The 26,820-nt window shown below is 41.8% G+C and overlaps 1 protein-coding gene across 3 annotated transcripts in view; it reads right to left on the minus strand.

Moving 5' to 3' along the window:
* The window catches only part of LOC109955675 (gamma-aminobutyric acid receptor subunit gamma-3-like), an 81,272-nt gene that overhangs the window by 17,625 nt on the left and 36,827 nt on the right, over window positions 1-26,820 (minus strand). For all 3 annotated transcript variants that reach the window (XR_002274300.1, XM_020592079.1, XM_020592080.1), the window contains 4 exons: window positions 10,868-10,959; window positions 10,339-10,470; window positions 8,043-8,125; window positions 3,056-3,193 (listed from right to left, as the gene is read on the minus strand). Coding sequence is in view for 2 of the 3 variants with exons in the window: in XM_020592079.1 (XP_020447735.1) it covers window positions 3,056-3,193; window positions 8,043-8,125; window positions 10,339-10,470; window positions 10,868-10,959 (445 nt within the window). In the remaining variant the exon portion in view is untranslated. The remainder of the gene's footprint in view (window positions 1-3,055; window positions 3,194-8,042; window positions 8,126-10,338; window positions 10,471-10,867; window positions 10,960-26,820) is intronic.

Below are 26,820 nucleotides of genomic sequence, written 5' to 3' on the forward strand. Positions count from 1 at the left end.
GCGTCGTCCCCACAAATCCAGTTTGGCTTTAAATGCAGCTACTTTATCTGCCAACTTGAAGACAGTTGTCATTTTCCCCTGAAGTGACAGATTGAGTTCATTGAGCAGGCTGAATATGTCCACAAGTAAGCCAGTTTTGGCGCTCAAGTGACCGAGATGTAACCGAGAGAATACGGTCATTTTTCAAAATAAAAGATCGTTCAGACTCAGATAATAAATAAAACGGAAATAATTAATGATTTCTTGTGCGGCCCGGTACCAATTGATCCACGGACCGGTACCGGTCCGCGGCCCGGGGGTTGGGGGCCACTGCTCTATAACCTTTGCACACCTCAATGTGGACACTTTATCCCATTGTTCTTGACACAGGGCAGTATTAGCAGTACTTCGTGTTCTATCCAAAGAGTTCAGTTTTTATCTCATCAGTCCAAAGAATCTTTTCCAAGTGTTGTCAGAGTCCTTTACCTATCGTGTAGCAAACTCCGAGCAGGCTGCCACATGCCTTTTAGTCAACAGTGGCTTTGTCGAGCCATTCTGACATACAGGCCTGATTATGAAGTGCTGCAGAGATGGTTGTCCATCCAACAGGTTCTCCCATCTTTGCACAGGACTTCTCCAGCTCTTTTACAGTGAGTTTATTCCCACCTCCCTGACCAAGGCCCTTCTTGCCTGGATGCCCAATTCGACTCTAGGAAGAGTCAAGGTTGCGCCGAGCTTCTTTCATTGCAAAATGACTGATGCCATTGTGGTCCTGGGAACACTCAATGACTTAGAAATCATTTTATATCCTTGCCTTGACCTATGCCTTGCCTCAGTTTGATTGCCGAGATGCACAACCAGTTAACTGGATTTCATGGCTTGGTTTTTGTCCTGACAATGCAGTGTCAAATGTAGGCTCTTATACTGCAGACACAAGTGTGTGCCTTTGTGAACTATTTCCAATAAATTCGATTTGCAACAGGTGCCCTCTGATTGAGTTCTAGACACATGGGAAGGTTAATTAAAGCAAACAGAATGCACCTGACCAGAAACTGGAGTTCCACACCAAAGGGTCTGAATATGTCTGAGAAGAAAACATTTCAGTTTTTGATTCTTGATTCATTTTCTGAAATAGCATAGAAGTGGCATTTGTATCCATTCAAGAATGAATTCACAACACAAGAAAACCTGCAAAGGGTAAAAGGGTCTGAGTACTTCCTGAATCCACTGTAAGTCTTGGTGTCTGAAACTTTGGAGTTTGCCAGTAACAACAAGGACAATGTTGTGTTTACATTAATTCGACTTTTTGTATGTATTAAGGATTGCATACATAGAAGAAGAAACATTAAATAGAATATCAATATCATGAACCAGATTCTTTACAAAAAGGCAGATTAAAAAAATCCACTGTGGACATGTTAAGAAAGATAACATCAGCATTTCTTCACTCTAATGGCAGAAAAGGACGTAACAGAAGCTTCTGGGGAATGCGCGCTGGGATTGTAGAACAAATCACTGAAGTGTTTGAGTTTCTGTATTGGGGCCTTTGGAAGATGATGCTGCTGAATTGATAATGATGGTGAATTTGCAGTGGGGTTCCCCAGTGGTGCTGTGGCTGGGGATCTGTCCACTCTGTTCTCATTAAAACAGCCTCATACCTCATGTGTTTATCAGGAATGAAGGATAAAGCAGGAAGAGGGAGATAGAGGTACTTGGAAATAGGAGAGAGATGGAGGAAGAGTAATGCAGCGCTCTTGAAGTTTGTCATGATGTAAATTAATGATAGGTATTTTTAGCCGGGGATCTAATCATCATGCGTATGGAGATGGTGCTCCGCAAGTGAAACAGGAAAAAGAAACGAGGTAATAAATGAGAAAATGGCTAATTTTCTTGAACAGCATGAGGTAGATGTGTAGGTTTGCCATTGCTTTTGAGCATCTCAGCAGAAAATTACTTTGGCTGTGTTGTGACGATACAGCGGGAGTCCAGGAAAACGTATAATTTATAAGGCCATCAAAATGTCTAGGGATGAGAGCACTCATCACTCACTCTTTTATGATCAGAAACACAAAAATGAGATGGCAATTGAGCAAAAAGATGTCTTTTGCAAAATTTGTTAATGCAAAAAAGTAGCATACACTTGATGTCACGTAGTGGAACATTTGGCAAAATAAAACGAAGCAGAGCTCTTGAATAATTCGATCCCTGTTCTCCCTCTCCTAATCATGCCAAGTAGTCATGTTCCTCGAATATTCATGAACGGAGGTTCAGCTCTTAGAAAGCTGAATCAGGTCACATTATGCAGATCCAAGCATGTCTCTCCAGAGACAAAAAGACCATATGGCACATACTAGAAAGAAGATAATGCAACTCATAAACAAGGTTAAGAGGGGTTAACAATTTTCTGTTCTTCTCCCTCTTTCTCAGTCTCATTCATTCATAATGCTTTGCTCATTAATCCAGGGGTTACGGAATGCAAAACTGTATTAGGAACTTGTCCACCCTGTGTCAGTTATAGGCATAATTACTGGCACCTGTTGGAGCAATAACATTTCCACACCTGTCGCAGCTTCCAAAGCATCAAACTTATATTCAGTTATCAAAGAACACAAACCTAATAGCCACATTGAAACCATGGAAGAGAGAAGGAAAGGGACTGAATAATTAAGTCTCCTTCTTAATCTTTAATCTTGGTGATTAATATCAGTGAAAAAACCTATATACGCTTACACCTGAGGGGAATACTTATGAGCTTTGAGCTGGTAGTGAAATGATTATATCCATGGGCATAGTGTAATGTTAACCTGAGCAAAGCTCAGGGCACCAAGAAAGTCAAGTAGCTTGAGAGGCTGAACTGCTTGTGAGCAGGACTTTGAACTTCTGCCAGATACGGCTGCTAGTCTGCAGCCAAAACTGACCTTTAACCTTCACGTAGGGTGGGATAAAAGTGGATGAGAAATTGCCCTACAGGAAAGGTTTTATATCATTATTAGTCTTAACACCATGAAAGGCAAGTGTTCGGCATATTTTTTGTGTTGTTGACCTTCTCTCGACCTTTTGTTGCCGTCCTTCTTACCAGCTGTTGTCGTAAGCACATCTGTGGTGTTTCTGAGCCCCATGAAATCAAACTGGTAAAGCCTCCAGTATTTCTGGTCCGAAGTCTCTACTGAATTTCGCTTCCACTTGTACACAATCTCGTCTCGTGGGTAGCCATCTAGAAATCATAAAGAGAGTGAGTTAGGTGTGTGAAAGAAAAAGGGAGCACAAGTTGAAGGCAAAGAATACAGGAAACATTAATGCAGCAATGCAGTTTTTATTGTATGCATGATTTACATCTGAGCTATGCATGATTTATACAAATTTATACAGCAAGTTTTCATAGGCAATTCAGTGGACGGCAAACCAACTGAGCAACTAATAATTCACTTGGTTGGAAGCTGCTGTTATGCACCCATGGTGAGCAAATAGCCACTCTACCATGTAATTTAGTGCAGTATTTATCTTAATTTCAGTGGAATAATTTCACCAAGTCAATTGGTCTCAAGGATGCTCTTGAATCCAGTGGTATTTCAATGGTAAAAACTGAGCAGTCTTCTTTGCTTGATAATATCTTTGGGGGTGGGGGGAGTCATTAAAGCCTACAGAAAATTAAGTGGCTAGACTTTTCTATATAAATGGATGTTTTTGTAGTGTAAGATTACAGGCTATGCATCTTCCATATACTTCTGAAAAGCCAACTGTTACACTTCAGTGACGTATAAAAGCACTTTCCCCTGAAGGAACCGAGTGGTGTAAGAAGAATAATCTGCTCAAAATGCTGGAACCACTTTGTAGTGTACTGATCCTGGATATGTTAATAAAACTGCAATATTTCATAGGTAGATTATTGCTGGTTGGTGAATTAAAAACAAGAAACAAAGCAAGTAGGAGGTTTTATGAAAGATAATTCAGGAGTGTGTTTATGTAAAAATAAAGCTCTGCTCATTTGACAAGTTGAAGCAATTTTACCTAGAATAATCAGCGATAGTAATAAGGTAGGCTTTGTTGTGCCCTGTAGTAGAAACCAGACTAATTATGTAAATGAACAGCCATCTACAACCAAGAGGAGCAATCACCATAGTGTGCTTGTAAAATTAGCTTTACTGCAAACAATATTAACAGTGGTATCTTCATAGCTACAAGATATCTGTTATATTTCAGACCTTGCAGCCCCCTGAAGTAACAAAATCGTACACAGTGTTATAAATTGCTATGGCCTTGGCTTTAATATTCTCTCTGACTATCATCTAAGCAAAGAAGACAAGGAGTGTCCACTTTTACCATATTAATGTGAAGTCCATATATGTGAGAATATCTGCCAGTAGGTCCTAGAAAGGGAATGTAACCTAGAATAGTTCAGCAAGCTAGGCTAACTGTACCATTAGCTATTTAAAACATTCCTTTACAATATTCAGCATTTAGGAGGAGCCATCTTGTTGTTGAGTCAGTGGTTGTGTTCGTCTCACATTGCAGCACGGAGAGGGTTTAGCTAATATTAGCTATCCCTCTTTCATGGTTCTATCTGTGGTGATGCCCAGCCACCATACCAGCACTATGGCAGATACAGAAATAAAACCTAAACTTGTTTTATTGTCTTAAATGTAGCTACCATTATTATTATTATAATAAAGTTTATTTATCAGGGACTGTGTGTAAAAGAAACAATCTCATACAGTGAGACGATATGTCTAAGTATGCATCTACAGTATATGGGTGTAAGAGCAGTTACTATTTAAACTAGAGTTCTCCCCCTTGACTGAACATACTGTACAGTGTGCCTTGTAAAGATAGCTTATCTTATGGTAAGGGAAATGAAAACAGTTGACTGTAAGCACTTTTCATTCCAGCAACTCTTTTCAACAGTCATACCCGTACAGAAGGTCAGTAACTGTTTATTTCCAGCACCAACTACTTTGGGAATATGTTTAAACTGTATGCATTCAGGATTATTCCCCTTTCTTCACACACACACACAAAAAGTTTAGTCAAGCCAAGTTTTAGAAGAGATTTTCAAACTGAAAACCACAAAGTAGTACAGGACACAAAATCAGAGTTAAAACTTCTGATGACAGACCATTCATGAATCCCTGCTGCGGGGTTTCAAATAATGTAACAACACAGCAGGCATGATGGAGGTCTTTGGCTTTTCTTGGCCTTGACTGGATGAAAACTGCTGATTACATCTTTAAATGTATGACTTGCCTGTTTGAGCAGCCCTGAGATGAGGTTAATTCAGCATTTTTTGTGGGAAGAAAATATATTGCAACAGGTGTAATTGAGCAATTTTGTGTTTAGGCAGCACAGTATCAGGTCTGTTATAATAGTGTCTTTTCAGCAGATTGGTTTTAGCCCATATGCCATCTACATGTCTCACTGCAGTTCCATTTTATTATACAACACAGGTTTTGCTGAATCAAATGACTGAAATTAACTTTTCAAGATTACAGTTATGAGTCCAAGATGAAAATTTCCATTTAATCCTGTAGCTGATTGAGGAGAAGCAAAGGGAAATGTCCTGAAAATGTCACATATCTTGCCATTTCTTGCACACAGCCAATTACCTACTGGCCCTCAATCTGGTGAGCACTTTGTCACACACAGCCTATTATTATTCATATATAATGGTATATGAAGTATAAATGTCAAAATATCCTACCTGTACAGCATCACAGGCAGTGTTTTACAGTACGAAATTGTGGCTATCTATGCCTGTGATGTGTTCACATCACAGGCATAGATCTGGTCTGTGATGTGAGTTAAGGCTTTTTGTGGCTTTTACTGTATAATGTTGATTTTCAAACATATTACAATGAAAACACAGCAGTTTAAAACACTCCTGAGTCAAAAGAACCAAGCCATGAATTCAAAACATGCTTGCAAGGTGTCAGATTGTTTGCATAATGTCTGTTTTTCATAAGATATTCCGAATTGATAAGAAAGATCAGCGAGGCCGTCGTCACATTCATCGTGTTTATAATGTTCTGAATAAGTGAAACTGATTGGAGTAATAATGGGGAGATGATGAAAAGAGATGAAAAGGCCCTAAAGCTTGTGCATCAGGTTTCTCCAGCGCCAAAATACATGAACAACCATGCGCCTTGAGTGGTAAGCGAGAGATAGCAGTGGACAGAAAGGGATTATTTGACATCGGAGAAAAGTGAGGTTCAGCCGTGGCTTAATTATCAGATATCATCCCGGTGAACAATGAGTGACAGACACTATACTATGTCACCTCTGGTCTGCTTTGTCTCCCTCCCTCCTCCTCTACGGCAGATCTTCATCGCGCGAACCATCTGCTGTGAAATGTGATTTGTATGCTGGCAACATGTAAAACAGATGGAGAAGACCTAAGTGAAGCACTTGCTGCTCAGTTAGTTTAGGTTTTCCTTCAGCATCTAAAAGTGCCTTGTGTTATGTCATCGTGCAAAGACTGATGGAAATGTTTCTTTGGAACTTCTAAATGGATGAATAGTTTATCAGAGTTGTGCAGATACAGTATGGATGTCAGTGCCACTGCCTCCAAAAATAAGCCAAGTTCATACATATAAAGTAAAAAGCTCTGACCGGTTTAAAACAGACATGGACCAGATGTTATGAAAGTTATTTGCTACTTTAATCAAGAAACCTCTGTTCCGCACTGAGAATTAATTAAACCTCTTAAACTCCAGGCATTTTGGAAATGCCTTTTGAAAGACAGCATCATTTAGCAAACATATCTGAGCTTGCATTTGCATTCATTACTAATGAATAATATCACTTTTGCTGAGAGGCCCAATCTAAATCATGCACCATGAAATTATACAGTAATTTTCTAGCAAAAATAAAATCTAAAACATCAGTGCCAGTGAAGATACTCTTTGCTCATCCTTTAGCCGCATACAGAAACAAATGTCAGTGTCTAAGAAAAAGATTATTATTGCAAATGCTTTCACTAAGAGACATACCTGCAATGAAAGCCATCAACAGCTCTTTCACTATACAGTAGTGTAACATCTATTACAGTATGCAAATTGTGGCCTGGAAAGATTTAAGCACAAGAACCTTCTGATCTGTACTGAATTACTTTCAATAACACCTGGAATTACATTTGTAATTTAAAAGCAATATCTCAATTTAACTTCTGATTGATTTTCTGGCTGTAAAGGACTTAAAATAATGCTTAGAATCCTTGTTTGAAAATCTTTGTCAGTATAAAAATGTGATTCAGAATACATATTCATACATAGTAAAAAACTACATTTTCAAAACCTAGACAAATCGCAATAGCAGGGCCACAGCAAATTTTTCACTAGTGAGATGAAAGAAAAGGGGATGGATTTATGACTTAAGACCGACCGCTGCAAGTCAGCTGAAATTATATGTCTGGGAAAAAGTAGGTGTAAATCTGTGGCAGAAAAGACCAGCATGTGACAGTCTATTAGTTTTGACATGACTTTACCTTTCAGTTTCCTGCAGGTCCCTCCTGTTTTTGTTTTTCCTCACAGTGTTAGTGGCTCACAGCAGCTCCAGACCAGACCACTATACTTTATGTGGGCACTTTTATTATCTCTTTATAGACATAATCTAAAAGGTTTTTAAAGTTTTACCAAATAGCTGCCATTTATCTTTCTGGTGAGTTGAGAACACAATCTCCATTCAACATTGGAAAACATCCACTTTTAGGGCTTCGCTAAGTTGCTGCTTGTGCTGACGTAGCAGCTGAAGTGGGGTTGACGCAGATCTGGTGAGTCAGTTCTGTTTGAGTACATGTTCTGGTATAAAATTATGCTTTCACTTCCACCTGCTCAGGTCACCTCCAAGAGCAGTCTTCATGACTGTGACTGCTGCCATACACTTCTCTGCTGTGGCCTCTAAATGTCGACTTAAAACTCTGTGATTTTGTATTTTTATCTGTCAGTTGTGCTCATTTTGTCTTTGCTATTTGGTTTCTATTTTGTGTTGATGAAGCTCTATCTTTTCTTTAAATGGTGTTATGTGCATGACATATTTGTGTGCATGTGGGTGTGTTCTTTGCCATTACTCACAGCTGGAGAAGACGAGAGGACAGGAATGTTCGTCCATTGGGAAATTATGGAGTTGCAGCTGGCATTCGGCATTGATGGTCATCCTGGAGAGAGGGAGAAATGCAGAGAGACACACAAGACAAAAACTGCATCAGAGCCATCATTGCTCAGTCCATGAAGCACATAGTGTAAATGCACAGTCTTCATCCTTGTTTATATCACATAATCTAATCACACAGTGCACTTTTTGCACACAGTATATGAAGTGTTAGTTTGAAACCAGATGGTGCAGGATCACGCTCAGTTGCCTGCCTGATACTTGAAATCCATCAAAATAACAGAGCTGTTTAATCATCAGTGTCAGACATGTTTTTCACAAAGACGGCATAGGTCAGGGCCCAACGACGTGTACGTTCCTAAAAACAGGAGTACTTATATACGGTCACTGGATTCGTTTCACATGCAAAACATAAAGCTGAATCTGACTAGTTTTTATATTCTCCGCATGCTACTTCAATATATCATCCTAAAATTAATTTCTAGTTGATGTAGCACAGGGATCTCAGTGGTGTTAGAGTGAGACCATCATGAAAATGAGCTTTTTGTTTTTGCAGTTGTTGTGTCTTTGTCCCCAGTACAATTTCTCATTAATTGAGTTAGAGCACAAAAGCAGCCTCAGACTAAGCTGGAAAAAGGGGCTGCCACACTTGTCTTGTTTGTAGTGCAGATTATGCACAGAACCAATTTGCATATGCACACTTGCTTCCCTCGTTTTCAGGAGCCAAATATTGGCAAGAGTGCAAGGCTGAGGTGAAGAGAGAAGGCAGCAACAAAAGCAGCAGACGTTAGAGTGAGAGTCGTGTCAATCAAGGCAAAAACAGCCCCAAACATACGCCTCTTTGACACTTAACATCCTTTTAACGAAACTATTGTTTTGACATTCATCACCGAAGACATGCATTAGCAGAAGTGAACCTTACTACAATGACCCACATATTTTGGGGGACATTCCTGTTTGCGAAGAGGAATTTCTTCCCTCCTGAGTTTAGATTTGTCTATGAGGTAATGGTCTTAGTTGCGAAGAGGAATTTGTCTAGATTTGTCTATGAGGTAATGGTCTTAACATGCACACGCAGATGAGGTGGAAACAACATTTATTCATCGTTTAGCTCGTTAGTTATATGCTGAGCTGTCTTCACCAGCTAATTACTAGTTTAATCTCTCTGCTGTCTATTATTGGGCAGATGCAGCTGGTTATCTACTGTTGCTAAAAGCAAGGCTGATTTGTGCCAGGTTTGTCGACCTGAAACCAGAACAATCTGCTGAACTGACATTAAAATGTTGTGCATATCTGAGGAAAACAGAGTGCTAATCATTAGTGGGTGTGTCACTGTATTTGACACCGTTCATACCACACATAATCGTGATCCACTGAGCCACTGCTGCTGGAAAAATACTGATCAGTGCAGATTATACGTCTCAGAGCAGATCATTTACTTTTTGAACCCCTAGGGCTCTAAAGCACATCTAGAGCTCAAATTAGAAGCTCATGTTCACTGTGTTATTAACCTCTAAAACCACCCAAATCATTCCCTTACAATTATGAGTTAGATTCTAGGTGATAATTAGAACCATTTTAAGTATAGCGCTTTGTATTTCTCTTAAAATAGAAGCTGGCAATACAATGAGACGTCCAAGTCTCAGAGAAGAAGCTTCATTTTGGTACATTTTTACTGTATTTATCTGTCTCTTCATGACAAGGTCTGAACTATCTTAGCTTAGAGCTGCATCTGCTTCTCCAAGGGGCTGAAAACAAGCATTCAAGGTTGTTTTTGCTATTTGGCCAAGGTCTACTGTAAAATCCTGGATATGCAGGTGTAATTGGATCCTGAAGACAGAAAAAGCTCATGTCAGAGTGTGAGGGATCATAAACCCAGGTGCCACTCAAATGTAAAAAGAACCTATCCACTCCAGTCTGTGAGGGGTTTTTTTTCTGTAGACACAGGCAGAGTGAGGGTTGTTTTGTCACAGGTCCAACCTCCCCCTGTGTCATTTCTCTACCCCTGAGACGCTGTCAGAGACAACAGAACAAACGAGGGGAAACACATGACATGTTGGAAAAGAAGTTTGTATCCCTCTGTGCTAGAGGTAAAACAAGGCTTTGTAGCAAAAGCTCAGATATTCAAAATTCAATATTAAAAAAAGAAAATAACATTGATTTTACTTAGATACGAGCTTAAATAGGCCAAGCTACTCCACTCCCTGCTTCTTCACTGTTGGATCTCTACATTTCTTCATGTGCTGTGGAGGTTTTTACCTCAGTGTGTACAGTATTTTTCCATTGTTCCAGATCCTTAGAAGCTGATTGGGCATCGTAATCCAGTGAGAGTCAGCAGTCTTGGAATTCCTAAAGATGGTGTCGGGCAGCCAAATCAAGCCGACCATATTGCTGGTTCAATGAGACAAAGAGAGAAGGAAGGGGAGGAAGGTTAAGAGATGACTGCTGTTGAATTCTCAGAAATGCATGAAGCAGTTCCACTTTCCAATAAGAGGATAATAAAATACCCAGGCGACATGGGGAAAACAAAGCACATCGATCAATTTTACATTAATTACAGGCCTCTTCCCATGAGAGAGAGAAAAATGTTGTTCTCAAATTAGATATTCACAGTGTGAACATGTTGCAATGTAACAGAAAGAAAGAAAAACACACACAGTTTATCCAAAATATGGTTAAGCAGAAAATTATATAATTAATAGATGGGAATCAGTGCTGCAGCTGCAAAGCAGACTTTTTCTGGAATCTAAATAAAGCTGTCAGTGTATCCTCAGCAAAACCAGCAAACCTGTTGAGGGTCAGAATCCGCATGCTGCTGCTGTTATACCGCAGACGGGTGTCCACCCAGGTCTGAGCGAAGATAATATCGATCTGGTACTCCTGTGGAGAGAGACGTCCAGTCAATATAGTGATCTGGCAACACTCTTCAGAGTAATATAGAGACAGAACAAAGATGTGCTGGATGAAGCCTGTGAGCAGCATAGTCTTGGTCTAGTTCTTCTGGAGGAGCTGATTATGTGTTTGAACACAAATGTGTCCGCATCAAAGAAGTATGTTCAATGGAAACAATGAAATACAAATTATGCTTTTGATATGAAAATGAAAACGCACATCTCAAAAACTGTTTACTTCAGTGTATTCATCTGTACAATGACCCCTCTTGTAACTCTTGAGAAGTTTCACGTAAGGACATATCAGAATTTCCTTACCTACAGTAAGAGGTCAAATAAGTCACCCTCTTGCTGATATTACAATAGGAACCTCTTTAGTGTTGAACAGTTTCTTTATTTCTTTATTTTCAACACAAAATGAATCAACTTTATTTCCCCACATCTTCCTAATCCACTGATCTAGGTAAAGTAGGAAAACATGCTTAAAGTAATGAGATAACAGTGCTTAGTGATAATGCATAAAAAGCATTTTCCACTGTTTTGTTTGCTAAAGGGTTTATCTGTTTACACTGCAGTTTCTGCTTTAGTCAGAGCCATTGTGAATTAAGGGCACAAAGTGACAAGTTGATAGTGTAACCACCCATTATAGAGACGTTGAAGTTTTCAGCACAAATGTCAAATTGACCAAAACTGGATCCTGCATTTTCCTCTAGAGAACCAGCATCCAAATAAAGGCTAACTGTGGCTGACAAAGACTGTTGTTCATTGATCTTCACTGTAATTAACAGCATTTATCTTGAAAACATGTGGTTGGTGCTGACAGCAGCTACATGCTCACATAGCAGATTTCACTCACACTCTAACAGCCACTATAGAGTACCGTAGTAGTGAGTCCTAAAACCCAGGGCTGAGCGAGCATTTTTGCACTTCCAGTTCACCCCGAAGTCTGTGGGTTGTTCAGCTGTGGTTTTGGTTAGAAGCCTGAAATAAGGTTCACACAAGGCCAATGCATTTTCACGTTGTGTTCTATGAAATAAAATATGGCAATAAATATTTGACTTGTGAATTTGAAAACTTTTACATGTTATAAAAAAGGCGGTTACTAACAAGTGGCTACATGAGACTACAGAGGCTGTGTGGCATATTACGTTATCACACCGAACACGGAGACTCATCTACTCACTAGTACGCCTTTAGCTTTGTTACATTTAAACTTGCACACTTGCAAAGTATTCTGACACAGCCATGATCACTAGCTAGATCAGGTCACACTAAGGAGTTTGCAGAAGAGGGAAATCTGCTAAATTACATTACAAGTTGGAAGCTGTGGTGGTGACGCTGAAGTCATGGGACTGTGGTGTAGTTTGCTTATAGCCTAACAACAGCTTTTTACTTCTGGTGATTATATCTGGGCTTCAAATTCATTATAGTTGTCTTCACTTGTGAACAAAACATGTAAGTGTCATAAACTGTTGTTTGTCACAGAGCTAAAAAAACTGACTGTATAGTGATCAACCTGAAACAGCTCAGAGATGAAAAATGAGCAGCTCATCACTGGTTGCCATTACTCAGGAGCTGAGGATGTCCAGCATCGCCAGCAGAAGGTCAGTACCTCAGCTGGAAGTCCTCTATAGAAAGTAAACAAGGAAGACTGATACTTCAGTGATAAGGTCAGACAGTGAGAACTCTTTTGAAGCTGTTCACAATCCTTCGCTGATATGAATTGTAGAAAGAGAAACTGCTGGCAGTCCAGAGTCTATTATATCAGACCGTCTCTGAGTGAGCCTGTCTGGTGAAAAGCTGATCAAGGTTTACGGGGAGATGTGCAATTACAGGGAGATTTTCTGTGGAGGACAGAGTTTTATTTTGAAACTTGCCTTCAGCATAAGTCTGTAAGTTGGCCTTGCAAAAGAAATATAAAACATTTTGACTTCCTGTGGCTTTATACAGACAGGCTTTAAGCAGCATTAACTCACCTCAAATGTCACCATTTCACACACTCACTTTCAGACTTTTCTGACGAGACAAGAACTTCCTAATACATCTGTCACCAGAATCCACATTGTTTCTATCAGCCTGCGCAACCTTTGGAGGATAGTGACAGGACACAGCCCTGACAGAGACTTGCATATAATTCACAGCAACAGCAGCCCACGACATGCTAAGCCTGGTGCAGATGAACTCCGCTCAAATCCCCACATGAGATTTTCTGCTTCCAGGGTCCTTCTGGGTACTACACCTGCAAGACAAGGCGCTGAAGCAGGTCTATTATTCATGGGCATTATGCAAAACAATGAAGCAGGCTACTAGGGAGATATATGACTGAAATTAACTACAGATGCATTAATCCCCTGGGGATCCATTTCAAAGTCAGAAAATGGAGCCCATTACTAACAGCTATTGACAAAAAAACAATGACGTTTTGGTGAGATACAGTAATTAGAGAGACTTGTTTTGTGCATTCTCTGCTGGGAAAATCCCATGTAAAAAGTCAGACTGGGAATTCCAGTTTCATTATTTATTGTATAAATTATTTACTTAACATTTTAAAATATTCAAAATGTGATAAACTAGTGTATTTCCCTCCTTAGTTCATGACTTACTAAGTTTTACACAGCAGACGATGCATACAGGAAAACATTTCTCTTGTGAGTTGTGAGCTAATTTTACTATCATGGAAAAAGTGGAAGGTGCAGATGACAGTCTGCCATCCACAGCTGTTGCAGAATGATAGCACTGCACATAAAATCAAGTCAAGGCCGATATCACAAACATGTAGCCCCACTGTCTTTGGGAATGCAAATCCCAGTCAGAATCAGATAATAAGAAATCCATTATTAAAGCCAAAGGATGTTGGCAGCAAACAAAGTCTGACTGAAAGTAATTAGCTTGAGGTAAACAGCATCCGAACAAATAGCTTCCTCCTTATCCAGCCTCATCGCTGTCCCGTGGAGACGGCTCACTCCTCACCATTTCCACACGTCACTCAGCCACATTTCCCACATCTATGTACCACAACTATGTTACCCAGGAGGGCAGATAAACTATCCTTAACTCAGTGTTTCGCTGGAGTTTGATTGATTTTTACACTCACCGAGCCAGAAAAGTTTTTGCCTGAAAGTTTCAGACTAAAAACTGGCAATAAAAAGTGGCAATGACAGGGTATAAACATTTTCAAATGAGTAATTAAAATTTTATTGCTGACTACCATTCATTAACTGTCGTGGGGTCATTCAGGGAGCAAGAAAATTAAATTAAAAAAGGCAGAAAAAAAGTACCCAAAGATTAAATGAGAAATAGCTGATTCCCCTTCTATTGAATGTTAATTGAAGCGTGTGTCTACTACTTGGTAATCCAGCCTTTCCCAGCAGTATATTATGTATGAAGTAACTGCAATTAGGTCCATCTTAAGCAAATACAATATTAAATAGAAGTATCACATAATTTCATTCATTTAGGCAGAGGCAGTCTGACTGAAGAGAGAGAGCTTTCTGAGCTAATAGGACAAAAAGTACAAGCACAGACTCAAAGTGCAGCGCAGCTAAAATGCTACGTAGCTTCCTCCATTTTGGACTCTTGGACACCTTACCTGTGCTTAATGTTCTATTTTAGCATTTTTACAAGAGTAAGAGAAGAGTAACTCTAAAAACTGCAGATTCCTTTATACCTGAAAAACAGGCACAGGAGGTGAAGCATGTTTTCAGACCTGACTTGTCTCCATACAGCAGCAGCAACCTCACTCCTTGTTTCATCCATCCATCCATCATCCATGCTTAACAAGCAGCAGCAAGTGCTTGGCAGTCTTTATATTTCCCTTGAGCTTTGCCTCTCAGGCTGCAAACATACAGTTGATATTCTCCTGTATGTACATACACACACACAAACGCCATGACAAATGCTCAAAGTAATAGATTTTGCTGCAAAATTTTATTTAAATGCTGTGTAATCAGACCTTAAATTGTATTAGTATGAAACTCATGCACAGATGTTTCAAATTAAAAGCCTTCCAGCAGCTCAATACCAACTCACCAGACAAGAATGTTGATATTGCATTTGATAACAAGGTTTCCCGTTTTCCATCCAATGCCAACAGTTGGAAATTCTCCACTGCACATAGCAACTCTGATAAGGTTACGCTATTCTAATACAGTAATCCATCAGTGAGATACAGTATATTTTTGCTTGTAATGGGATAGTTTTACACTACAGCATTGCTAATTTTATTTATTTAATTTTACTTTAATTTTATGACTTTTAATTTGATTTTATAAACTGAAAATCTTTAATGCAAATTAATTGTATGTTCAGTATTAAATAATAAAATTGAAAAAAAAAAAGTATGAGCGTAACAAAAAGTCCAATCGATTTTTGCCTGAAATATTTCACCATCATAGCTCATCCATGACCTCTACCTCTGCTTCACTGCTGATAAAGTAGAATCCAGTGAGCTCTAAACTACTGGCTTCCACTTTATTACGCTTTGTAGTGGAGGGAACCTCCAACTTAAGCACAGGCCACTGGCTAATGGATTTCTTCAGGCAAAAACGATGCTGCATAGTTGATATAAATATTTATAAGTGAATATTTATATCTCAGAGACCTTGGAAATTTGGTGGCTGGTCTAAATATTCAGTCCCCCAAGAAGAGGAAAAAAAGATAAGCATAAGGAACATTTGATTTCTCCCAGCCATGTGTCCACTCCTATGCTGATTCTGGTGATCGTGCACAATATTTCAATAAGCAGTTTTATTCTCAGAGCCCCTCCCTAAATAAACACATTCACCCAGAATAGATCAATGTTGATTCGTCCCACAGGCAGCTCTCAGTGATGCTCCTTGTGTGTGACAGGCAAATATAACGGTAAACACGACCAGTCAACCCCTGCTTAGGGGCGATGATGAACTTCTATCACATGTGTAATAACGAAGACTGTATGGTACCTGCGGATATGAGTGGCATTTTAAAGATTGCTTTAGTGTGTGTGTGTATGTGTGTGGGTGGGTGTGAAGCTAATTTAATAAACATGCTTTTGTCTTGTTCATAGCTAAGAATGACCCTTTGAAAGGAACAAAAGGAAATCATGTGCATACCTGGATGTTTACTTCTCTTTTTGTAAGGAAGGCAAAAACACAAAATGGAAAATGACGCAAGCTGCCTGTGATTCACTGAGCATCTGGCCTGAAGTATAGTCAACACCTGCATTCCTCTCCATCTAACTCAAATACAAATGATATATTTTTGTTTGTACTGGCAATAGTGGTAGCAGTAGAGGAGTACTAGATCAGAATCAGATGCAACAAAAGTACTTGTTTTAACTCAATGATCTTTCCATAAACTTAACCGTGTGGTTTTTTCCCTGAAACTCAACTTGTCGCATCATTTTAATAGTTTATCTCCTGGCGCTCAACATGGCCGTAAACCTACTGTAAAAGGTGATGCTTTTTCCAGGCTTTAGAAATAGTCCCTCAAACACAAACAACTCATAATTCATTTATACACTGATAAAAGAGTTACACTTCAAAAATTAAATTTCTGTACTCATTGATTGTAAGAACAAAAAAAGCAGAGGAAGAGGAGGAAGAAGAGGAGGAATTCAATTACAGTGGAAACAGTAGAAGATAATGGAATCTAATAAGGGCAGGAAGAGTGATGAGAGGCAATCATGAGAAGTGAAAGATTTAAAAAGCAAGGAGGACATGCTGGAGGATGAAGAGACAGTACAAACAGATTTAATGATCCGGCGGTTATTGCTATGTCAGCTAATCAATATCTGACAATTCACCAGTCACATTTATTAAGGCAGTGAGCCAGTCTTTATAATTTCATGCTCACATAATGCTGCAGCAGCTTGTTGTTCTGTTGCACCTGCTACACTATACGCTGTATATGGGACCTGATGATTGATAACCATGCCCAACACCCACCTCCACCTGTTCTTCTTCTTTACTACTATACTTGGTATTGGCATCTCTTGCCTTGCTGCATTCTGTTTGTGTGTAAGGGTCTGTTCTGTATAGCCCTGGAGGATTTTTACTGCTTTTACTGCTCACTTTTGTATGAATTCATCAAGAAGCATCCTCAAGAGTACAACCTTTTGTGGCAACCCTATCACCAAACAAGAACAACAACACTGGACGATACTACATCCAGTGCTAAGGTAGGTACCCCGCTGTAGATACAATTATTTGGGCAATATGCTGCTCTATAAACCACACACTTTTTTCCTGTCATAAACTGGAGTGTGTTTACTTGGACTGTCTTTTGGTTTGTTTCAGTTTGGCGGTTTACACTATTAGACACTGAGGGCATGACTGACTACAGTGGTTTGCTTGTCAGATGTGTTGTTTTACAGGTGCAGATATGATCCATCCTGCACCAAATACATACAGTGTGTTTATTAAATCAGTCATAGCAGACAGTAGTAGTTTGCATATCATTTTAGCATGTATTTGCAGGGTGCTCCCCTCAATTTATAGTCTGGGAGCAGCTGTGGCTCAGGAGGCAGAGCAGTTATCCCCCAACTGGAAGGTCGGCGGCTCAGTTCCCGTTCTCCCAATTCCACATGTCAAAGTGTCCTTGGGGCAAGACGTTGAACCACAAGTTGCTCCCGATGGCCAGAGCAGCATCTTGCGGGACAGTACTACCATCTGTGTGTATGTGTGTGTGAGAGTTGGAGCTGTAGATGGCTGCCTCGGTTCAAATTCCTTGTGTGTGTAATATACTTGGCCAATAAAAGTGATTATCATTATCATAAATATTGTCAGACTCAGGATGGACAGTTTTTTTTCCTAAAAAAAGGACCTGACTCAATTATTAAAACATGGCACCTACATTACCCACAATGCAGCTCCAATTGTTTTACCTGACTGTACAAAATCTGGTGTTGTAATAGCAGCAGCTAAGCCTTGAGCTGCTAGCCTCACTCAGAGATGAGGAGCAGGCTGTAGAGGTCTGGTAATCTCACTTTTCTATAGCTCCACACCACCAGATTCTTGGCACTTTCAAATTTGTAGTTGTTAGTAACAGCAGATGCAGACTCAAGTTGCATCACTTGAGACAATTTATCATATGGTGTTTTTCCATCAGCCCTTTTGAGCCGAGCACGACAGAGCTGTGCTGAGCTGCTCCCGAGTCAGCACGGTTGTGTTTCTGCTGCACCGTAAAATGCACTATCTTCTGCATCTTAATCACGTGGGATTGTGTGTGAAGTGACACATCTCACGGTGTCAGTGTAGTGTTACTAGCATGCAACCCATATCAGAGAGACTCCATTTTCAAATAATGAATAAAAAGTGCATGCTGAATGTGTAAGGACTCCTCAGCACAACATCTCAGCCAAACATGTCTCGATGAGCCAGCTCTGAAGGCAGAGCTTGGCCCTACTCAGGCCTGGATAGAAGCCTGGCTGAGCCCGAGTCAGCACGATTACCCCCTGTTGCTGGGAAGAGATGGAAACGGAGGCTGGCCCGTGCCCATGTGGGTTGACCCGTGCTGATGGAAAAACACATACTTTACACAGCTCCCTCTGGATCCATAAATGCAGCTCCTTTCAAAGATCCAGCAATACGTCCCACCACCTGTGAACATTATGCCGATAAGTCAAACTAATCCTTTTTAAGAAAGGGTCACAGACAGTTTTGCATAGAAAATTCTGCACCCCTAAAAAACAGGAATGAACAGAACACAAATGTCAAAGTGTTACTTTATCCTATCTATATATATATATATATATATATATATCTGTGACATGTATCTAAAGCAATGACACATTTTAAAAAGCAGAAATTAGCAATGAAGAATATTTTACTCTATTGTTTTTTTATTTCCTACCAAATCAACCGGCAGTGGGGAGCTGTGGTTTGTGTTCATTACATTCTGAATTTGATTGTATTGTAAAGTCACTGCAGGCTGCAACTCCACTGTTCTGTCTTTGCAAAAGACATTTATTTCAGCATTCACCTCAACGCAATCAGCACCATCTGTATCTACACTTACTGCTCTCTAAGCCATTCCATTCCACTTGTCTCTCTCAAGTATATTCTGATCTTGAGATAAAATCCCTACATTATAATTTGTTTTCTTAACTATCACAGAAATCCCCAACAAACTTTGTCTATGAACTCTTCACATACAACGCAAAGAAAGGGAGTTAACTTCAAATCTTACAGGTGTGTTTGCAAGCTCAAGAAACAAGTAAAACAAGTGGAGCGATGTTGGCGGAGGTTTGCCCCATCTGAGTGTGTCTTAATAGGTGTCACCCTTTTAAAAAAGGTCGCATATGACAGTTATTGAAGAAAAAGAATCATTTCTAATTGTATTTCTGGTGTTGCCAGGCCACCGAGGTTTCTTGTCCACCTCAGAGAATGCAATTAGGGACAGTGAGTTCCATTTCATTTTTCTGAATTAACTCATAAAGTCCTCCTAGTTCTGTCTTGGTGGAAGACACTTAGAGCAGTAACCTTCTGCCCTGCAATCTGATAACCTTTTCAGCCTCAGTCTCATAGCAGCAAAATGAATCAAATCACTGAAAATCAAGCATAAAAAAGCTTAAAAAAACAAGCAGGTACACTGCGATTTTTCTACTTTCATATGTGAACCCATGCCCCCAGAGTACATTACAAAGGCACTTTAAATTCATGTTTGACATCTGAAAAAAAGCACACATTTGCTGCTATACAAAGGTACAGATTACAAAAAGTACAAAGAAGTCTTGGCCTTTTTCCTCTGAATCGTATCAGCCATACATTTGAATGTCCTACTGTACAAAACGAGTACATGCGGTACTTTGGCCAGCAGGTTAATACAACCAACACTAATGATAGCAGTAATTATGACACAAGCAAAGGAAGAAGTCAGGTGATGTAGTATATAGAGCCACAAAGTCCATATTAAGAGGAATGCTGGGGTGGGTGGATGGATGGGTGAGAGAACACAGGACTGACACAGAAAACCAGTGTTTGATCCCAGTGTGAAACATGTTTATGGATGTTTCCCAGCCATGACAACTGAGATGATTTTAACCCAAACCATAATCTTTTTCTAAACCTAACCAATTTGTTTTTGTGCAAAATGACACACTAATGGTTCCATAATTGTAACCATGTGTTTTATGATCGTTTCTATGACAACAAAGAACCAGCATGTTTGCTGCTGAACGAGTCCTATGGGTCATATTCTAGGCAGAGACAAACAAAGTGTATTGTTGTTTAGGCTGAGGGACCTCTTGGCACATTTACATATGAAAGTTTAACATTTCATGAAAAAATACACTTTCTAGTGGCTTTTAAGAGGCATCTGACTGTCTTCAAACTCCAAGAGTGCTTGCTGGAACTCGAATTATTACTTTTAAGTCTTATCATTCCAGTTGGTTGCTGTATACTAAAGATTTTGTTCCTACTTTGGTTATTATTTATCTGTAAATTGTGTTTTTAATAAAAAAAAATAAGATCTTACTGTGATTTACTGGATAAATGAAGGTTAAATCCAATTCAGTAATATTAAATGCATCTCCACCCTGGATTCTTTACCACTAAGACTCTGCGTAGTAACCCGTAACAAATGTACAATCGTTATCATCAGTGCGTAAGGCAACAGCCAATATGAAACAGAAATGAAAGAAGAAACAGAAGGAGGGAAGCACAATGTTCCAGTCTCCTCTGAAGATGGATAGGGCCTTTATGTACTCAATGTTGCCTGCATGTCTGTGTATTTGCACATCACAGATAGATATGTTGTCATGCAAATGTGTGTCAGTCAATCACTGTGTGTCCTTGTTTGTATTCCTTCTAAGTAAGTGTTTCCTCTACAAAAACAGCTTCATCCATCTTTTCAACGTGGAGGGCCAGGATGTCCTTCAATTTCCGTGAAGTCAATTATTCAGTGAGTTCGGCCTCTGTTGCTGTTGTACCGAGCATGCACACTTTTCTGTCATTCTGAGGATTAAGTGCATGTGCAGGCTGAATCAGTTTGCCCAGAAACCAAAACTCCTGGGCATTAAAAACACAAGAATAAACAAGAATGCCTGAGGTGAAGGTCCATCCTGTACTGGTTTTCCTTCTGTTCTCAGACACTCCTATAATTCAAAAGGGAAATTTGAGGGTTTTTTAAAAAGTGATTTATCATTAGCATGAAATTTCAGGCTTTGAAATGTATCATAAAGCAGCATTAAGCAGGATTTTATGCAAAACCACACTTGTTTTATCAACCTTAATCACACAAGTGGAGCTGCAGCATACAGAGCATCCCCTCATCACTGATTGAGATGCCAGGAATTCAGCCTCAGCCAAAATTTGATCCAGAACACGTCTCAATTTAGTGAAGAGTTGAAATGTAAGAGTGAAACATGATAAGGCCTAGTCTCAAACAGCTGCTTTATTCTCAGGCCAAGAAGGAAGAGGAGTAGGCGTTTTTATAATCACATTACTTTGCACTGCAATAGATTTTTGCTTCAACAGACAGGTAGAAAAAGTCAAACCAGGATTTAAATTTCACCTGTCCATTTTGCCTCTTGAGCAAAGTCAAGACAAGTCAAGATTTTTATTTGCTATTTATGCATAAACAGACCATCAAGGCATATAGGAATTCTTGTGCAGCTCTTCTTTGGAGTCGGGTAAGGAGTCAAAGGCCAGAAAGAACAGTTAGTCTTAAAAAAATTAAAAAGTTACATAAAGGCAACTAAGCATTAAAACTGCAATACACAAAAATAGGGTAATAGTATTTTCCCCAGTGAACTTCATACATCGTACTTAGTAATTCACATGGTGGAGTTGGATATGTTACACTTGGTGAGGTAGTGAGGGGTTATAACATACTAAAACACAGTTTATATTCAGGCTTGTTTCCATTGCTTGGTAGAGAATCTCCTGCTATTATTCAGGTCCCACAAAGAGCAACATATTGTATGAAAATCTAAATATGCTTTGCTAAATTTGTGAAAAAGCTTCATTTACAAAATGATTAAGAGAAAAATTTAACTAAAACAAAAATATTGTCAAAACTAAAAGTCTGCCAGGCTGTACTTGAGTAATGCGGTGCTTTGAGCTAAATGCTAACATCAGCATACTAACGTGTGCACAGTAGTGTGAGCATGTGTCAGTCTAAATGTAGCACATATATTAACTGAATTTAAAAAAAATGGCCAGGGAAAATGTAAATCAAAATGTGTTTTCATCCACCAAAGCAATGTGGATATCAGCAGTTGGTTCATAAAGCTAAACAGTTGGTGGGGCTAATTCTCCAGTCAGGTGCCATTAAACACTGCAGAAGAAGAGGGTGCAATGAGATGACATAAGTAAAAGAGCACTCGTCCTAGCAGAAGTCTCTGAGACTGAGAAATGAAACCAATGCAGAAGTGATAAAACCTGCAAATCCTCAAATGGCCACGTGAGGCTGGCTCCAAAAGGGAGTCAGTCCTCACAGACATTTATATAGCAGAAATAAACATGTTTACAGCCTGTTACAAAAAACAGTTATGGACTCTTTAGCTAATTACGCCTTCCATGACAACTGTATGAGGGTGAATTTTTATACAACTTGCCCATTGAAATTATACTCAGACTAAAAGTTATGTATTAAATTAAATAAGGATGTGGCCGCTCTGAGTGACAGGGTGGGGGGTTCCCACCACCGGTGAGTAGCTGCTAGCTGTCTAGCGAGCTCTACTCATGCTCCAGCTCTCTGCCCATTTTTGGATAAGCTGTAGGAGGTGGAGTGCAGCACGGCCACGATGGCAACGGCCAGACTTGAGCTTCAAAACCGCTTTTTAGAAAACCAGTGGGTAACATCATGGAGGGTTAAGTGGTTAAGTCATACCATTAACATCTGGACCAAATTGTCAGGTTTGCCCGGCTGCGCTTGCTTCTCTCACCTTTCTTACTCTGTCTCTTCGCCCCTGATTACTGATCATGTTCACCTGTTCCTCATTCCCTTATCACCAGCTGCACCTGACTAGATTGTTACTTATACCCTGTTCACCTCTCGTTCACTTGCCAGTTTGTTCTTGTCCCTATGCTACACTTTTCGTACTCACTAGATATTCTCCTCATCTTTTTTTTGTGCTCTGCCTTACGTTACTGCCCTGGATTATCTGTTTATCAACGCCTTTAGCCAGCTCCTGTGTTTTTCCGCTCAACCACCTACCAGACCAGGAGTGATCCCACCACACAGCTTGACCCACCTCGTCCAAACCATCCATCTCCTCACCTCCTGCTCCTGGTCGACACCCGGCTACTCCTCCTCTTTCAGTAACCACGGACTCTTTGTTTGTATATATCACCACACCTGGGTCCGCCTTTTTCTTCTCGCTCACCTTTGTGTGCGAACGAAACATAACAGATCGAACTGGCCACTATGGATCCTGCTGACTCCGGTGCAAGCGGTATGTCTCAATCATTTCAAGACGCACGCATGGACAAAATGGCACAGGTACTGCAGCAACAACATAACGACATGGCAGCACTTACACAGCAGGTAACTCAGCTCACCGCATTACTATTGCCTCCACACGGTTCCTCTGCTCCACTGTTACAGCCACCACGCTCCACCACCCGTGCTGCAGTCCCCGCAGAGACCCTCACACACCAGAGCCCGACACATTCAACGGTAATGTCGAGAATTGTCGGGGTTTCTTGCTGCAGTGCCGCCGGTTGTTAGACCACCTGCCCCGGACCTATATCACGGACAGAGAAAAGATCAGCTTCATCATTAATTGTCTCCGGGGAAAAGCATTACTGTGGGCCAAAGCTGCAGACTCACAAGGACTCTTCATAGGCCCCCTCATCACAGAATTCATGGACTAACTCAGGTCAGTTTTTTCACCATCCTCTCATCACAGCCAAGCATCTAGGGAGCTAATGACAATACGCCAGGGGGCTCATCAGGTACTCGACTATTCCATTGACTTCTGGGTTTTGGCCATGGAGGCCGGCTGGGAGGATCGTGCACTACGCGCGGCCTTCTGGCATGGCCTCAACGATAATATAAAGGTGGCACTAAGCACCCAGAACGAGCCCCCTAACCTCCGCTCCCTAGTCGACTTGGCTATCAGGATCGATAAGAGACAGTGCTCTTTCCGTAAGGAAAGAGCAGGGCAGCAGCCGGGCACACAAACCTGCTTTTCACCAGCACAACCTTCTGAGGCCCGGGTCCCGTCCCGCATGGGGGGGACCGACACATTCTCTCATAGACCTACGGATGAACCCATGGAACTAGGGCATGCCCATCTGTCCCGTGAAGAACAGGTACGCCGTATCCTCACCGAGTCCTGCTTATACTGCGGGACTCTGGAACATTACATCGCACCTGCCCAGTGCGGCCAAAAGAGCGGGCCCACCAGTGAAACTGGGGACACTGATGGGCCGCCCTCTGACTCCACCAGGCCGGGTACCAGCTGCCTCCTCCCCGTGCTCCTGGAGAGTACTGGTCAGACGTCCTCCCACCAAGCTCTCCTGGACTCCGGAGCTGGGGGTAATCTTATGGACCCGGTCCTGGTGGAACGACTGGGCCTCACCCCGAAACATCTCCCCCATGCCATTGAGACCCGGGCCATTGATGGCCGGCTGCTGACCCACATCACCCACCTGACTCCACCTCTTCATCTCACCATCGCCAGCAACCATCATGAGGACATCAGTTTCCACATCTTCTCAGTCCTGGATACACCACTGGTATTGGGTCACTCCTGGCTGGGCCAACAGAACCCCTCCGTGGACTGGACCACTGGAACCATCACTCAATGGAGCCCCACCTGTGCATTGACCTGTCTTCTGGCTGGACAACCCACCACATCCACCCTTCCGACACCTCCTGAGCCAGCTGACCTATCGTCTGTCCCCTCGGACTACCATGACCTCCAGCAGGTGTTCAACAAACACCTGGCCACTGACTCATTGCCTTCTCATAGACCATACGACTGTGCTAATGACCTGTACCCGGGAGCCACCTTGCCCAACAGTCGCCTCTTCCACATCTCAAAACCCAAACAGCAGGCTCTGGAGAGGTACATAGAAACCACCCAACGTGCAGGTATGATCCGTCCTTCTTCATCACCCCTGGGGGCAGTGTTCTGTTTTGTGGAGAAGAAGGCCGGAGTCGATGACATTCTCATTTACTCTTCTTCCCTCAGAGAGCACATGCAGCACGTTCGCCAGGTTCTTCTTTGACTCCTGGAAAACCGCCTTTATGTAAAAGCAGAGAAGTGTGTCCTCTCTGTCGCATTCCTGGGGTTCATCATTGAACAGGGAAGACTCCACACCGATCCCTCCAAAATTACAGCTGTCACCAATTGGCCCACTCCAACCTGTCTGAAGGACCTGCAACGCTTCCTGGGCTTTGCAAACTTCTACCGTTGTTTCTTCAAGAATTTCAGCACTGTAGCAGCCCCTCTCACTGAGCTTACTTCCACCAAGATGAAGTTTGCATGGTCTCGAACAGCGGAGCAGGCCTTCCAAGAACTAAAAAACCGGTTCACATCAGCCCCCATACTCCTCCAACCTGATCCCTCATGGCAGTTCATGGTCGAGGTGGACACGTCCGACACTGGGGTAGGAGCGGTCTTCTCTCAGCGATCCGAGGGAGACCATGCCTTACATCCACGCGCCTATTTCTCCCAGCGGTTGACCCCGGCCGAGCGAAACTATGACGTGGGCAAACGAGAACTGTTGGCTGTCAACCCTGCCCTGGAGGAATGGCGGCACCTCCTCGAGGGTGCCGCCCAGCCCTTTTTAGTCTGGACCGATCACAACAAGAACTTGGCCTACCTCCAGTCAGCAAAGAGACTGAACCCCAGATAGGCGAGGTGGGCCTTGTTCTTTGATCGGTTCCGGTTTACCCTCTCTTATCAGCCGGGGTCCCGCAACCAAAAACCTGACACCCTCTCCCGACAGTACAGTCCCTTAGCCAAGAACGGTATGCCTGAACCCATTTTGCCCGCCTCCTGTACGGTAGCCGCCCATTACATGGGAGATCGAAAACACCATACGGGAGGCTCAACAGCAGGAACCTGACCCAGGGGTGGGACCACCAGATAGATTATTCGTCCCCCAGGCTGCTAGGGCCCAGACCCTCGACTGGGCCCATGCCTCTCGGCTAGCACGTCATCCCGGGGGACAAACAACGCACCATTTCCCTCCTGAAATGTTACTTCTGGTGGCCCACCCTAGAGAAAGATGGCAGAGAGTACATAGCCACCTGTGCTCCCTGTGCGCAGTCCAAGCCCCTACATCAGTCACCTCCGGGTCTCCTTAGGCCGCTGACCACACCTAGCTGGCCCTGGTCTCACATAGCCCTCGACTTTGTCACCGGGCTTCCTCCCTCCCAAGGCAACACAGCCATCCTCACCATAGTTGACCGTTTCTCCAAAGCTGCTCATTTCCTCGTCCTTCCTCAACTCCCCACTGCCCTCGAAACAGCCCCGGGTCTCCTTAGGCCGCTGACCACACCTAGCTGGCCCTGGTCTCACATAGCCCTCGACTTTGTCACCGGGCTTCCTCCCTCCCAAGGCAACACAGCCATCCTCACCATAGTTGACCGTTTCTCCAAAGCTGCTCATTTCCTCGTCCTTCCTCAACTCCCCACTGCCCTCGAAACAGCCCAGCTCCTGGTTCAACACGTCTTTCGCATTCATGGCACTCCCATCACCATTGTTTCCGACCGCGGTCCACAGTTCACCTCCCACGTCTGGTCAGCCTTTTGCACAGCCAACGAAGCAGGTCCCTGTCTTTCTTCCGACTATCACCCTCAAACCAAGCTGAACGATTGAACCAGGAGCTGGAAAACGCACTCCGCTGCGTCACTAGTACTTCCCCTGAAGACTGGAGGCTGTTGTTGCCTTGGGTGGCATAAGCCCACAACT

This window comes from Monopterus albus, unplaced genomic scaffold, assembly GCF_001952655.1.
Source record: "Monopterus albus unplaced genomic scaffold, M_albus_1.0 scaffold16.1, whole genome shotgun sequence".
In the NCBI taxonomy this organism is placed as follows: Eukaryota; Metazoa; Chordata; class Actinopteri; order Synbranchiformes; family Synbranchidae; genus Monopterus; species Monopterus albus.